We start from the raw sequence: 16,505 nt of genomic DNA, 5'->3' as shown, positions 1-16,505 counted from the left end.
CATGATGCCTTTTGTTCTGATTATTGCCGCATGCCGTTGGTAAAAGAAAGTCAGGTGACAGAACGAGTTGTGAAATTAAATTTGAATTTAGCCGCTTGTGAGCAAACGTCTTCACTATAAATATGTATGAAATGTTTAACAGAATACACATGTATGAATGTTTAACAGAATGTTTAGTCAAGAAGATTCACTCTGACTTGCTTCATATGTTCTGCGACCTGCCTCTGCACCACTGCCTTCACACTTTCTTGTAGATTACAGTCCAACTGAATTTCCTTTAGGCTTTTGAGGGCTGGCAGCCAGGAGACTGCATTCAGTTCCCAGCACAGACCAACTTGTATGAGCTCCAGCTTAGGCATCGTATCTTCAAACACCACCGACTCGAGATATTCTAAACAACTGAGATCCAGCACCATGAGAATCGGGAAAGATGAGCTCTGGAAATGGAGCTGTCTCCCCATGAACTAACCCTTCTTCAGCCGTAGAACTGCAAGATTTGGTAGAAACACAAGGGTTTGTATAGCATCATCTTGCTTCAGTTCGCTATTCCACTTTCGGGGGATACAAGCGCGTAAACACACACAGAGACAGAGACACACACACGCACACGCACACACACGTGTGCACACGCAGAGAGAGTGACACACACACACGCGCGCGCGCGCGCGCAGAGTTTAGTCAGTAAGATTCATTCACTCTGACTTGATTCTTAATTATGCTCCGCTGCCTGCCTCTCCACCTCTTTCTTCAATGTTTCACTGACGGGAGTCCGATAACTACCTTCCAACCGAATTCCCTTGAGGCTTTTGAGGGCTGCCAGCCCCGAGAATGCATTCAGCTCTTGGCACCCACCAACATGCAGCAGCTCGAGCCTAGGCATTGTGCCTTCTTTAAACTGCACCAACTGGAGGTTCTCTAATACATAGAGTTCCAGTACCACGAGGTTCAGGAAAGATGAGCTCTGGAAATGGAGCTTTGTCCCCTCGAACGAACAAGTCTTCAGGCGTAAAACTGCAAGATTTGGTAGAAACCCAAGGACTTGTATGGCATCATCATCTTGCTTCAGGTTGCTATGCTCCAGCACCAGCTTGGAGAGATTCTGAAGCTTACCGATCCATTCTGTTGCTTTCCCTAGCCTACCATCCAGAGTGAGGCTCTCCAGGCGGATTGGTGGTGTCAAACCCTTACCTAAACAGCCATCTAGTACATCACCTAACTGACTTTCAACTGACACAGATAGGAGTTGACTGTGACCAGCAATGGCAGACCATAACTCATAGCTGCCTTTGTCGTTGATACCTTTCACTTTCAGCTTACGCAGCTGAGTAAGCTCTCCGAGTTTTTTTACAGTGGCCTTTCCATTGCCACGACAAACAAATACATTACCTAGTGTGTGAAGAGCCTTCAGGTTAGCAATCCCTCCAGAGAAGCGGTACAGATTGAATAGATCATGCCTGTTCAAACAAGCATCTAAAACTTGTGGTTTCAAGAAAAGAGAATCTCCACGAAGGTGCTGTAGCTTCCGAAGATTGGTGAATGTTTTTGGCAACACACCTAAACGTGTACCTCTAAAATCCAGTGTTTCAAGGTGCCTCAAATTCCCCAAAGAATTAGGCAGGCATGAAATCCTGCGACATCCTCGTACAGAAAGGTACTTGAGGTGAAGGAGCTGCCCGATTTTATCAAGATGACGATTTCATAACTCCAATGTGTCTTCTAAGTCAAGCACTCGGAGGAACCTCATATTGTCAGAAATGAAAAACGATCTCCACTCTCCGAACACGGTCAATGACCGTACATGTGACAAATCCAGCATGCTCTCCAACACATCCTTATCCCTTTTCCAGTTGCTGCCTATCACAAGATGCCGTATTGCACCTTGTGTTTCGCTCAAACAACATCCTTCCTCCAGCGTGAAAACAAGGTTTTCCTCCCTAGCCTTTGAGATGCATATTTCACGGATCATATCATGAAGTTGGAAAGAATTATTTTTCCTACTGTACTGGTCTATTTCTTCCCCTGGCAGGATGATACTCCTATCCATCAGCTCATCAAAGTACCTCCGACAAAGTTCAATTGCACTCATGCCATGCATATCCCTTGAGTAACCCTCTGCAATCCAACGCCTAACCAAGCGACCCCACCTAATTATGTGGTCTTCTGGAAATATGGACAGGTATAAGAAAGCAGCCTTGAGATGGTATGGCAAACCATCATAGCTCCTCATAAGAATTGTCTTTATTGCCCTAAGTTCAGGATTTATCACCAATTCAGTGCTAATATTATCATTCATCTTCTTCCATTCAGTAGCAGTTTTTGGTTTCGTGGCTAGAAATCCGCCGATAGTTGATATTGCAAGGGAAGTCCATCACATTTTGGTAGGGTAAGCCTTGCTTGCTCCAACATAGCTGGGGCGAAATCATTTTTTTCAATACTGTTCTTGAATACCTGCAATGGACATAATTTGATAAAGTTAAATATTTGGATTACGAATTACTGTTGCTAAATTAAGAGTATGAATAGCATGAACTTGTTTGTCCTATCTTCAACTTGTGGTTTCAGGAAGCCAAAGCTCTGAGGCTAATGATAAATTTACTATGAAGAATACCTCTCCACCTTTGACCTAACAGTTTTGTTGGAACTAACATTTTGCACCTGGGAGCATGATTGAGACAATTCAAACGCACCCAAGAGATACTCCAAGTAAAAAAACTGTACTTACAAAAATCTGAACAAGTCTCAAATACACATCTTCAACTACTTTGTGCATTCACATTTTTTTAAGAACTTTGCACATTTTTACCTCCAAACAATACCAGGAAAAAAGTAATCGCTCCTAAAAAAGTAATTTAGCTACTTCACCAACTTTCGATAAACAAATAAGTATCACTGCCTAGGTATAGTGAGAACATCTGATGTTGCAACTGACACAATCGCACAAGGAGGCAAAACATTTAAAAACAACGTTGCGCAGGGCAAGAATGAATGTGAGTTGATTGCTCCAAGGAGATACCCAATTACAATATCAAGAAAATCTTTGTTGAATTTCTGTGGCATTTGGGAACAAATTTTGAGTGCAACAAAATTGATACGTTAATTCTTCAAATTTGTTTCCAACAAAGCGCGAAAGTATTGCAACATGTTGCATAGATAGAAAGGAATAATTTACAAGCCATTACAACCAAAAACCAACAGAAAGGACAACATGTTATAACTGCTAGGCGCTCATTACAGTTGACACTCCACCAAACTAACAATGGGCTTAATGCCTTCCACACACATCCAGTGTGACATATACCCGCCAAAACGTACTCCCTCCTTTACCAAATATAAGTCTTTTTAGAGATTCCAACAAGTGACTACATACGGAGCAAAATGAATGAATCAACACTCTAAAATATGTCTACATACATCCGTATGTTGTAGTCCATTTGAAATGTCTAAAAAGACTTTATATTTAGGAACGGAGGGAGCATGTCTCAGGACAAGACAAACTAGCTCCGCAAAGAGGGGCAAAGTTGGGCTGCCCCAACTTGAGGGAAGACAGCGGCCATCAACGGCGGCAAATCACCAGCTCACAGCCTCACACCATCGACAAAGGCACACATCGAGGTGTATCCTCCCACCAAGTAGGCCAAATACGGCATGACCCATGTCTATATAATGAGGAGGAAGACCCAGTAGACCCAAGATGAGCACGCAAGACGCCGTGTCCACGGTGTAAATATGCGGAACCACCAATTGTGGCCGACGATCTAGATGCCACACAAAGCCGTACCTAAATCTATGCAACGAACTCCTAAGACACAAGATGCCATCTGCTTGCCGCCTCATGATGCAAACAACCAGTGCTTCATCATCCATGCACCGGCAACACACTCAACCACCAGCCAAAACAAGCAATCAAGCCACGTCGCCAGGATGACATGGAGCAGGCGTGAACCTGCAAGCTAGACGATGTTCCGCAGATTCAGAAAGTCGTCAGTCGGGGCTCACATGAGAGCAGCAACATGCTTGCTGTTACCCCGGCTTCCGCCAAATCTACGGCAACACCACCAGGTACCAGCAGACTTCCCATGGCCATTGTCGGTCCACCCACCCATGCAGGCTCCAACACACCGCAACATCAGGAGGATCCGCTCACAGCATCCAAGACTGCTACCATTCACATGAATCCACCATGACGCCTGCCTGGAATTCAGCAAGCCGGCACAAATCTCATGACCGAGACTCCTCTTTGGTCAATAACCAATAGCGTAACCTGGATGCCCATATTGGGTCCTACATATTCTACGAAGATCTATATCGGTTGAACCGTTATGAAAGCAATCCTTCAAGTTTCTGTTGGCTCTATAATCTGCAGATTTTAGAATTCAAAACATGCAAGATAGAAAGTTTGCCAAGATTTCGGTAACTTGAGCAATTTACGGAGATTTGAAACATAAGGATTTTCATACCATCTTGGGTGTAGCACTGATCTAGCCGATAAGCCGGCACAAGGACTTATATTAATAAAAAATTTGAACCAGTTTCGTGGATATATATTAATAAGTAATGCTCATATGCTAAGTAAGGACCATGCAGCAGAAGGAGAACTGAAGAAGAAGAAATATCTTAACAAGTTGACGCTGCAGTGGTCAGATGCTACCAGGTCTGAAATCGTGGAGCAGAATTCAATAGAAGTGCTTCGAGCTCTGCAACCCCTTACCAGTCCCAGATCTCTACACTTGAGGATTATCCAGGTCTCTCTCTCCCAATCTGCTTTCAGCCGCAGAACATAAATTTAAACGAGATACCCGCTTTGCTTGACAAGATTGATGATAGCATTGGTATTTCTCGGTCCCTGACAGAGCTGGAGTTACTTTTCTGCCAAAATTTATCAAGCCTTGACAATTTTCTGCATCCAGATTATGTACCAACCATCAAGAGAATACGTATTATGTATTGCAAGGGCTTAATATCACTACCAACAGCACGGTTTCATAATTTTCGTTGTCTGGAAAAATTGAGTGTTAGTGAATGCCCAATCTTGAACTGGCAAAGAGGATTGGTGTTACCATCATCTCTCCAAACTCTCACATTGGCGGAATGTGGGGATTACTCTGCATGTGTCCCTGGGTGCATAGAAAACCTCAAATCCCTTGTGTCACTGAACATGAGTGGATGACCGGGCGTAACATCCATTCTTTGGCTCAGTAATCTTGCATCACTTAAGGAATTGGATATCAGTTGGTTTCCTGAACTAGTTTCAATCGGTGGAGCAGAGGCAGTTGCAAAATTAAAGAGGTTCTGGATATTCATGTGTCCAAAGTTCAAGCGAGAAGATCGGATGGTAATGAGATAGTAGAACAGCAGATGATGATGTGAGGCTTCGTACGGTACGCGTGCTAACACTAGTTTTCCCTTCCAGCTTTTACTTCGCTTTTGTCTGAAAGTTCTGAATGAAAATCATTAACTTGAAACACCCCTGATCTTACAAGGAATGGAGCCATAACTTCAGGACAGCCAGAGATATAATGTGTGGCTTCGTTGGAAGAAATCACACAGAGGCTGTGGGGTACGGATCAATTCCCAGTTAGCACCTTAACTTCTTGTCTCAAATACATGGCCAAAGGAGTTTCGCAATTTATGTCGTGTGTGAAATAAGTGACGGCTGGTGACACATGTGTGTTAGTGCAATGGACGCCATCATATTTTGCTCAATCCATTTGATGTAGTTTACTTTTATTTGTTGAGAACATATGGGATGTATAACAAGTTTGGACGTCAATGTTCAGACTGATGCTACAGCATACACGAGGACAGAGTTTGATACTTCAGTGGTCCAACGTTCAAACTGAAGTGATGCCTAAATAAATCTGGAATAAACTCAAATTTTGACCCAAATTACAAGGGGGGCGATAAACCCCGACAGAAGAAGTACATATTATGGCTGGAATGACCCTACTTCAGAGAATCAGTCATAAGTTTGTGAACTGGGAAGTTAATAGATATTTGCTGATCTTTTTAGAGCTATGACTCATGCAGTGCTATGTATTCTTCTTCCTTGAAAAATAGAAGAGCGGAAGGGACGCAGAGTTTCTGCACCCGAGCTCAAATGAGCTCGGGTGAACAGTAAAATCAAAACTAAATCAATTTTTTTAAAAAAAAGTCCAGTTTTTTTTTGGGAGAAACATTGACAAAAGTTCTAAGTGCTTGCAAAAATTCGCCATGAAATCACATTTCTAGAAGGCGTGGCAAAAAAAACAAAATCAGTACTCTGAAAAAGCTACTTTCAAAAGCATTTTGGAGCACTGAATTTGTTTTTTTGCCACGCTTTACAGGAATGTGATTTCATGATGAATTTTTGCAAGAAATTAGAACTTTTGTCAATGTTTCTCCCAAAAAAATTTGGAATTTTTTGAATTTTTTTGATTTTTTTTCGATTTTACTGTTCACCGAGCTCAAATGAGCTCGGGAGCAGAAAGGCGCTTTCGAGAGCGGAAGTCTTATCTTGGCTGCAATCAATGTTTATATGGTGTTGCATCACATTCAGTGATACCACGACAAAGGAAATGCATCACAAGTGACTCAGCAGTGATTTTTCTATGAATGTAAAGGACATCAAAGGAAGTGCTATGTATTAGTACTGCTGTATTCGGCCCAGTGCCATGCATATGCAAGATCGTTTTTTATTACGTAACAAATACATCAATTAGTAATTCTGGAAAGCTTTCTATCTCAACCAAATGTAAAATGAAAAAGTAAATCCACAGATTAGTAGAGCTGGGAGTAACCACCAGACTATACCAGAGAAACAGCTATGAAATACTAAAATTCAATTGGGAGAACAGGCATCTTCAGATGTCAGCATTGCGGTATCCTTTGTCTTTTAAATTAAATTCACTGGCCATAGCAACTTGTATTGATATGAATCAGCAATCAGTAAAGATAAACAAGCAAGCACACATACAAATACGAACGGTATCTAGTAGTACCAGAGTCACAATCCCCACAGTATTGTATAATGCAGGAGCAAGTACACAACACCAATCGGATGGAAACATACATGTCCAGAGATATACACAAACAATAATATTCACCCTGACCTGTTGATTGTGACCAGCAATGGCAGACCATGTCTGCCACTGCACCCACGCACTTCCGCCACCTGCTTCTGCACCTGTTTGGTCACATTTTCAGGGACACCATGCCTAGCCAACTGAATTTCCTTGAGACTTGTGAGGCCTGGCAGCCCGGAGAATGCATTCAGCTTTGAGCACCCACCAACTTGTAGCAGCTCGAGCTTAGGCATTACGCCTTCTTCAAACAGCATCCACTCCAGGCTGTTTAATCCATCGAACTCCAGAACCATAAGACTCGGGAAATATGATCTCTCGAAACAGAGCTGTGTCCCAATAAACGAATTATATTTCAGGCGTAGAACTGCAAGTTTTGGTAGAAACCCGATGGTTTGTATGTCATCATCTCAATCCAATCTGCTGCTCTCTAGCACCAACTTGGAGAGATTCTGAAGCTTATGGGTCCATTCTGTTGCACTGACTAGATGACCAACGAGAGTGAGGCTCTCCAGGCTGCTCGGTGGCACCAAACCCTCACTGAAACAACCATCTAACTGACAGCCCTCTTCCTCTGCTTCAACTGACAAAGATAGAAGTTGATTGTGACCAGCAATGGCAGACCATAACTCAGTGCTGTTTCTGTACCTCATGCCAGCAACTTTGAGCTTACGCAGTTGACTAAGCTTTCCAAGCTCTTTTAGAGTTGCCTTTCCATTTCTATGAGAAACATCGACAACACCTAGTGCGTGAAGGGCCTTCAATTTATCAATCCCTCTAGGAAGTACAACACCACCTACGTCTACCTTCTTGAAGCGGCATATATTGAAAATGTCATGCCTGTTCAAACCAGCATCTAACATGTGTGGTCTCAAGAAAAGATGACATGTTTGACATGCAGAGAAACGATCGGTGTAACCTTCATACTTGTTAACTATGTCATCCTCTCCCTTGACATTATCACTGTTCTGATAACCATCTGCACGGAGGTGTTGGAGCTTCTGAAGATTGGTGATTGTTGTTGGCAACTCATAAATACGTGTACCTCTAACATCCAGTGTTTCGAGGTTCCTCAAATTGCACAAGGAACTAGGCAGGCATAAAATGTTGTGACATCCTCGTAGAGAAAGGTACTTGAGGTGACGAAGCTGCCCAATTTGATCAAGATGATGATCTCTTAACCCTGATGTGTCTTCCAAGTCGAGCACCCGGAGGAACCTCATATTATCGGATATGAAAAAGGGTCTCCACTCTCCGAACACGGTCAATGACCGTACATGTGACAAGTCTAGCATGCTTGGCAACACACTTTCATCCCTTTTCCAGTTGTAGCCTATGACAAGATGACGTATTGCAACTTCTGTGTCGCTCAAACAGCATCCTTCCTCCAGTGTGAAAACAAGGTTTTCCTCCCTAGCCTTTGAGATGAATATTTCACCGATGATATCATGAAGTTGGCAATACTTGATTTTCTGACTGTAATGGTCTACCCCTTCCTTTGGCAGGATCATATTCCTATTCAGGAGCTCATCAAAGTATGTCTGACAAAGTTCAGCTGCAGCCATGCCATGCATATCCCTTGAGTATCCCTCTGCAATCCACCGCCTCACCAAGCGACCCCACCTAATTCTGTGATTTTCTGGAAAGATGGACAAGTATAAGAAAGCAAACTTGAGATGGTATGGCAAACTATTGAAGTTCCTCATAAGAGTTGTCTTTATTGTTCTCCTCATAAGAACTGTTGTCCTAAGTTCAGGATTCATGTCCAATTCAGTGTTAATACAATCATTCATCATTCTCCATTCAACATCAGTTTTTCTCTTAGTGGCTAGGAATTCACCGATAGTTGATATTGCAAGGGGAAGTCCAGCGCATTTCTGCAGGGTAGCTCTTGCTTCCTCCCTCATAACTGGGCCCAACTTATTATTTTCAATGTTGTATTTGAATACCTGCATGGGCAAAAGGTAACTATTTGGATTAAGAATTACCATTGCTAAATTAAGAATATGAAATAATATGAACTTGTGGTTTCTGCAAGGCAATTACTAAGAATTATCTCTCCTTTGATTTAACATTTTTTGTTCAAATTCCCATTTTGTTACTAGAAGGGATATTGAACTTGTAATCCGCAACATATGTTGGCATCACTAGGCATTGGAATATCCTTGTATTTTGGTAAGCACTAAACATTGTAATCCTGGAGACTATTACAATTCAAAGTGTACCTAGGAGCACGATCGTGAACACTCAAATATGCACTCAGGTGAGCACTAAACATTGTAATCCTGGAGACTATTACAATTCAAAGTGAAAGAACATTTTCTATACATTCAAAAAAAATCACAAATACAAATTTTCAAGTACTTTCTGCATTTTCTAAGACCTACATCTCATATCTTACAGGAGGTAAAAAAAAAGTGAGGTTTTGTGCGGCATCACGGTTGTTGGCCTTGGTTGGTGGTTCAATATCTTTACACCATGGACATGGTGTCTTGTGTGCTCATCTTTGTCCTGCCGGGGCGTTCTCCACAACGCAGGCCAAATACAGCAGGACCCATACACAATGAGGAAAACGCCCTGACAGGCCCAAAGATTATGAAAGTACCTTCTTTATGAAGAGGTCGAGTGCCGCATCATCTTTCAGACCATCAAGACTGTAGATGTTCTTGTATACTCTTGAACAATGTCTAGCAATATTTTCTTCTCTTGTGGTGACGATGATCCTTCCAGCATTATCCAAACACGATTTGATAACATCCCATTCAAGAGCGGATGATATATCATCAAGAACAATAAGACACCTTTGCAATTTCAGTAACCGAGCCAGCTCCTCCTTCAGCTCTTTAAGTTTCATCACAGATATGCTTTTCTGTTGCTCTCTAGTTGATTCGGCAGGATCTTCTTGAATAGTATACAGAAGCTGGAAAGCCAAAGTTCTAAGGAGTACTTCATGGTTAAAAGGACGTGATGCAGTGGCCCAGGCACGCTTCCATCCACCAAGCTGCGGGCTTTGGTAGATGTGTCGGACAAAAGTGGTTTTTCCAATACCGTCAGTTCCCCAAACTGAGATCACCTTACAGCCTTGATTGTTGTCTGGTTGGCCAACTAATTTGATAATATCAAATGTCTCTTTTTCTCGCCCACAGAGCACTTCATCAGCTAGTGCTAGCGTCCTGTCGCGATTAGCCTTCTTTCTAGCAGTTGAGTTATGAACTTTTTCTTCACCTGCATTCTTAGGTTCTTCGTCTTCCTCATGTATTTCACCGGGGAGCATTGCCATGTTTTTCTCAGTAGTAGTAGCGTTGTTTGAGTCCGAAATGGGCTCAGCAGAACATGACTCATGCATAGCCTGAACAAAAAACAGATCTTTCAGAATTTATGTACTTGTGTTATAAAATTTTCACATATAGACTATCTGCATGTCTTTAAATATTGAGGATTTTCATGTGTATGCTTTCAGTTAGCATAAATTCTAATGAGAGGCAAGTCTCGACATGTCTCAATTTATTTGCCAGCATTTTTTAAGTTTGTTAAATATCTTTGAGCATCAGGATTAGCAGGTAGCTCCATACACAGATGTTTATGGTATCAAATTTGACTAGGTACAATTTCAGTGTGTGTGCGTGTGTGAGGATAAAAGAGACAAACTACCGAACATTTCTACAGCCCAAATATAGCCCGTAAACATGTAATCTAAATTTAGAATCTCGACCAGCTGGCGGAGTCCCACCTTCAGTTTTTCCATTTCCGCATCAGCATCCATTGCTTCTTCATTGATCTCAAACATTACCACACTCAAACTGCCCATGCCGGCCTGCTCCTCTGAATCCTGCAGTTAAACACGAAATGAAAACGATAATTAATTATCCATAGGCAAACAGAAACAAATTTATAACAGAAACCAAGACAAGAAAAAGATCTACCTTCTTGTGGAACAAAAAAATAGTTTGATCAGATGAGAACTGCTTTAACTCAGAAACTTGGTACGGTTTCTCCGGGCACAAGCTTGCAATTTCAACTTGCTGTGTGGAAACGATGATTCTACTTTGTTTCTTATTGTCAGGAAAGTACTTCTTAATGCAATGCCACTCTTCTATTGTGGACAGATCATTTATGACAACCAGGTAGCTATTGCTACACAACTGTGCATTAAACACACGGATTAAATCACTCTGATCCATTTTCTCCATCTTGGAAAGAACATTAGCCCCGACACTTGTTTCTTGTTCTGCCTTTCCAACCTCATCGCGGGAATTTTCATAAAATTGCCTTACCATGCTCCAGAGGAACTCTTGTGGATTGAAAGGATGCATCAATCTAATCCAAGCAAAGAATCCAAACCTCTTCAATACCTCTGGGTCATCATAAACCTCCTTGATGGAGGACGTCTTCCCGACATCACCGCTAGTTCCCCACACGGAGATCACCCTAAGGTCTACAGCGTTGCTGGTAATCAGTTTGCAAAGGTCCACCTCTGATGATCTTTCCTGTTCGAAGGTGGCAATCCTCACTTTATCGATGTCAAGCTTCGCTTCCTTGATGCCAAACATTGCCGTAGCAGCAATGCGGGCCTGCTCCTCTGCTGCGGTAAGCTTGGAGCGTGATCTCTCCTTGATGAGGCGGTACCGCAAGTTCCTGTCGCTCACGTCCTCTACCTTGGTCCTCAGCTCCTTCACCTCCTTGGCGATGCGGCGTCGATCACCTGGGTCACGGGGAATGCACCCCAAAAATGGCTTTTTCTCTGAGTGGAGGCCGAAATCCATGAGGCTGTCCTCCACTTTGTACGCGAGGACTCCGATCTGTCGCACCCAAGTGGTGAGCACCTTGTTCTGGCTTTGCTCCTCATCAGCCGTCATCAGGAACGACTGCATCATCTGCAGCTCGTCCCTGATGAAGTTCACATCACGCTCGACGCCGAGCTGCAGGGCGACCTCCTCGGCCACCTTGGAACTGGCGTAGCTCAAGGCGCCGCCTAGTGCGGCCTTCCCTAAGCTCACCCCCGTCGCCTCCATGGCTCTGCTTCCTCGCTGTGATGTGGAGGTGTTGGTGTTAATGGCAGATATGAGTTGAGCTAGCAGCTAACAAGGGCGGGTGGATTAGTAAAGGGAATCCATACCAGGTACAAGGCTTATGTCAAGTTGGCATTTTTCTTCTTCTTCATTGCAAGGCTCGAAGCACCATCATGTGCTCTGGGGTCCTAACAAAGTAATTTAGCACCATCATACGCACCCACATGCCCAATCCCAGCTCATGTTGCCTTTAAGATTAGTTTAACTGGGTGTGTAATGGGACGGCACAACTGGCTGTGTAACTGTGCTGTCTCACTATATTTAACGTACTGTTTCTCATTTTTATTCATCCTTCAGTTTAACTTGGTGGCATGACCTGACTGACTATCTTAATCCTACGACCTGATTTGGAATGGGTTAAGCTGCATCTGATTTGATACATACTACTATTATGTGGAAATACAGAACAGAATCACTAGGACTCTGCAACAATTTGCCGCAGCGATAATGTTCTACACAGCAAACATTGCCGCAGCGGCAACGGTAATGTCCAAAGCTGGCTGTTCACCAACTTAATTTGGCTTCGAGATTAGTTGTCCACACGGCCAATCCCATGTCGACAATGCCAAGAGGCAGATATTTGTTTAACTTTAAAACCTGACTATTGGTACAATTTTGATCCCTGACTTTAAGAACGAGAGAAAATGTTGCTATTCAGAAGACCAAGCAGCCTAGGATGGCTTAATGACAGAACTCTCACACGCAAGTTAGAATTTATATGGAAAAAGATTGACCACCATGCTGGGTGTCAGACATATTTTCTTGGAGGGGCACTAGCAATTTGATTGAATTGGATATAATTAACTGAAGCATCAAGTAACCATTAAATACAGTGAGACAGCACATGGCACAACCACTCTGCCTAAACGACAGGAAAACAGACAAATCAAGGTTCGTACTAGTACTACGGACTAATTAATCATTCCAACCACCCGATTAACAATGAAAAGTTTGCTGGCCGGCGGTGATGGAATGTTAACTTATGATGAATTGGCTCTCTGCAGGTTTGATCTGAAGGTGACTGGTGAAGAACCCTTGAAAAAACAAACAAGTGTCACTTCTTGAATAGAGCGAACATATTTGACACAGCAACTGACTTGAGGAGGCTGAATCCTTATCCTTTACTGCACTGTTTTTGTGTAGCAAACAAACAAGTACTCAAAGCATTTATTGCGGTATTTGCTGAAAAGAGTGAGTATACTATTTACTGCAGATAAGTCTAGCAAACAGATAGGGTCACCACATCCGGCGCCCATAGCATCTGCACAATTGCAGGTATATAGAGAATTAGAGATGCAAGAAGACTGGCTGCATAAGTCTAGATAGCATAATCGCTGATGATTACTCCAGGTAACAGCGAGGCAGGCGGTTAAGCCTTGAGGTGGTTTGCATCTATCAAGCCTAGTTAAATTTAACTTTGAGATTAGTAGTTGCCCACATGGCTGTCGACCAACTTAATTTGGCTCTGAGCTTATTTTTCCACATGGCCAGTCCCAATGTCGACAACGCCAAGAGGCAGAGATTGGCTTAATTTTACCAACCGACTGTTTTTAGTTTTACGACCTGACTTTGGGATCAGTTTAGCTGGGTCTGATTTTAATCTTCGGTCGCAGAAAAACTGTGGAGAGGAGGTGTAGTAATTTTACCAACGCGAGTAGTTTAGCTAGATATTACTTATTCGCGACAACGCCAAAGCAAATCGACTCTGCTAACGGTAGTAATGCGCAATGTAAAACAGGAGCTGTACCTTCAGTGCCGAGGTGGGTGGGGAGCTCGCGGGAGGCTGCGACCATGTCGGCCTTCACACAGAAGCCTCCGCCGCCGTGCTTCGCCGCGACCCGACCACCGAAGCCACGATGCAATCCGAACTACCGGCCGCAGTCAGGTCGCCACCGCAATCCGACCACCCGAGCCCTCCGTCCGACTGCCATGGGGCGCCGCCACCAAGCCTCGCCTCTAGGCTCCGCCGCCGCCGCCCTACGCCCCTACCGCCGCCGATCACAGTGATTTGGGAATGAATGATAACTATGTGCCCGAGGGAAGCTGACCCTGGCCTTACGCCTTCGCGATGTGAAAGCGTATGTTTCGTGTTTACGCTTCTCTCGATGGATCACTGTACACCACATGTCACGTAATAGCGTGGATCCTCTTCTCTTTTTTTCGACAATTAATAGCGTGGATACTCAAGAATTTCAAGTAGTAAACTAAATTCTAAAAAGAGAATATGCATAAGGAGATTTATTAGAGTCATAATACTACCAAATATATATGAAAAATATAAGGTGCGTTGAAATATCAAGTATCCAAGAATTATAAAAATAAGAAAAATTATAGATTAAGCGATGTCGGTAAGAAATTTAATCATATATACCATCACATATGATATTCACATCCTTTTTTTTTGAGATGTATGATATTCACATCCTTAGTTGTGCATATAGCAATCTAGTACGTTCACGATATGATCATGTACAATAATTAATGAATTTACAAAATTTAAAAGGGTATTCTATACAAGAGTTGACGCGCAATTATGACTGAGCATTATTATTTTTTGAACACGGTAGAGACAAAAGTTGATAATGAGTAGTACAAAACTACAACACTGGTAGATGGTAGAGTATCTATATATGATACCCTAGCATCTTCTAGATGTCTAGAGCACCCATCCGTATTTAAGATGAATTATATGAGATATGGAAGCTACATGTATGGATATCAGTTAAAAAGAAAAGTAGTACTATCACCCAAAAAGGGACACGGAGACGATTGGAGAAACACGAACATCTAAGTACATTTTATAACGTAGTTTCTTGATGCTTAACTCCTCCTGGAAAAACAATACTTCACCTAGGCTTTATGAACTTTGCATTTTTGTGAACGTGTTTTTCTTGCGGAGATTCGTGTGATTGTGTTGGCTAAAAGATTTGGTTTTTAAGCCTCTTCAATTCTCTTTCATGGTTTCTTATTAAGAAGTTAAAAAGATTAGAGAACGGACACCGTAACTTAGTATTTGACTATTGTCATGTCTACCAGTTTTTTTGTCACACAAGATCTATAACATGGATGCAATAACATTTAATGCAATCTTACATAATATGATTAATTTCTAACATATTTCAAAATATTTGACATGATCTTATTATACATACTTTTTTGTGAAATAAATCATAAGCACAAAATGAAAAAATGTCCTGGTTTTGTGTCATATTTATTTTGTGACAAATAGACTTAGTCAGGTTCAACAATAGAACCTGATCTCGCATCTTTCACATTATAAACTTTAATGAGGGTCCCCCAGAGGCCAGATCAAGGGCTAAACTTTTCATTTTTAGATTTTTTTGGTGATTTTTTCATTTGTATATTTCTTTTAATGCATTTTGCATTATGAACAAGATAAAAAAATTCATGTCGTTGGGTGCCTTTTCGACGGTCCAAAGGCTAGTTTTTTTTTTTTAGCACGGGCAGTGGTAACCACCGCCACCTCCATGACTCTGCTCTTAGTATTGTTGGTTAATTTTGGATCAAGAGATAATGCTGATATTCAGAAAACCAAGCAGCCACCTCCATGTCTTAATGATGGAACTCTAATATGTGAGTTAGAAATTTGAAGGAAAAATAATTGGACCAACATGATTAACTCAACAATATTTTCTTGGATGGACACTAGTAATTTGATTGAACCGGATATGATTAACTCAAGCATCATGCAATTACTAATTATACCAAGGCAGCTGATGCCACAACCGCTCTGCCTAAACAACAAGAATACAAACAAATTATAGATCACAACAAGTTAATTGCTCTAACCATCCACATTATGATAAGCATTTTGGCCATACGTGATGAGATGTTAACTGATGACGAATTGCCTCTCTGTATATTTGATATGATGGTGACCGGTGAACAACCCATATGATATTTGGTACTATGTGCCAACAAAATTGGTTGCATCAGTTTTATTTCAATAAAAAGGTTTATACTCTCCATGAAATTTCTTGACATTCCAATCGTAATTAAGTACTAGTTATCAACCTGTGCACACGGGCATTCAGTGGGAGGAGATGTTCCCATTGACAACGAAGGCGTCTGTGATGACTTTGTCAATCTGAAGATGATTATCTTCAGGCACTAAAATATGCTTCTGCCGACTCAGTCTCTCAGAGGTGCTCATAAGTAAGTTGTGCGTGTCTGCGTTCATAAGGATGAGTGTACGTATACGTGTATGTATGAGTGTCTACGTCTGTATTGTTTTAAATAAACTTGCACCACTGGTTAGTAATTTGAAAGAAATGCATAAGTAGTTTTTGAATGTATATAATTAGGCAGCTCTTGAATGCCTTCTCAAGAGAGACCGTCCTCCTCGCTCTCGCGACCG

At 42.1% G+C, this 16,505-nt stretch overlaps 1 protein-coding gene and 1 pseudogene across 1 annotated transcript; both read right to left on the bottom strand.

Annotated features, from left to right (window-relative positions):
* Window positions 1-709: 709 nt before the first annotated feature.
* LOC125528669 lies at window positions 710-7,294 on the bottom strand (annotated as a pseudogene).
* Window positions 6,851-14,237, bottom strand: LOC125528670 (disease resistance protein RPM1-like). Its single transcript, XM_048693112.1, has 6 exons — window positions 13,875-14,237; window positions 12,175-12,255; window positions 10,982-12,085; window positions 10,789-10,887; window positions 9,664-10,407; window positions 6,851-9,007 (listed from the first exon to the last, which is right to left on the bottom strand). The coding sequence occupies exons 3-6, from the start codon at window positions 12,068-12,070 to the stop codon at window positions 7,469-7,471; spliced, it is 3,471 nt and encodes a 1,156-aa protein (XP_048549069.1). The 5' UTR covers window positions 12,071-12,085; window positions 12,175-12,255; window positions 13,875-14,237; the 3' UTR covers window positions 6,851-7,468.
* Between the last annotated feature and the right edge of the window lie 2,268 nt (window positions 14,238-16,505).

This window comes from Triticum urartu, unplaced genomic scaffold, assembly GCF_003073215.2.
Source record: "Triticum urartu cultivar G1812 unplaced genomic scaffold, Tu2.1 TuUngrouped_contig_5028, whole genome shotgun sequence".
Classification (NCBI taxonomy): domain Eukaryota; kingdom Viridiplantae; phylum Streptophyta; class Magnoliopsida; order Poales; family Poaceae; genus Triticum; species Triticum urartu.
The sequence above is the reverse complement of the archived record's forward strand: the minus strand, read 5'-3'. Positions and strand labels throughout refer to the sequence as shown.

Excerpts from the sequence above, each read along its gene's own strand:
- LOC125528670 (XM_048693112.1), bottom strand. The coding sequence starts at position 12,070 with ATGGAGGCGACGGGGGTGAGCTTAGGGAAGGCCGCACTAGGCGGCGCC. Across the intron at positions 10,408-10,788 it reads CGGAAATGGAAAAACTGAAG|GCTATGCATGAGTCATGTTC; the intron begins GTGGGACTCCGC and ends TTTTTTGTTCAG. Across the intron at positions 9,008-9,663 it reads TCGACCTCTTCATAAAGAAG|GTATTCAAATACAACATTGA; the intron begins GTACTTTCATAA and ends TTGCCCATGCAG.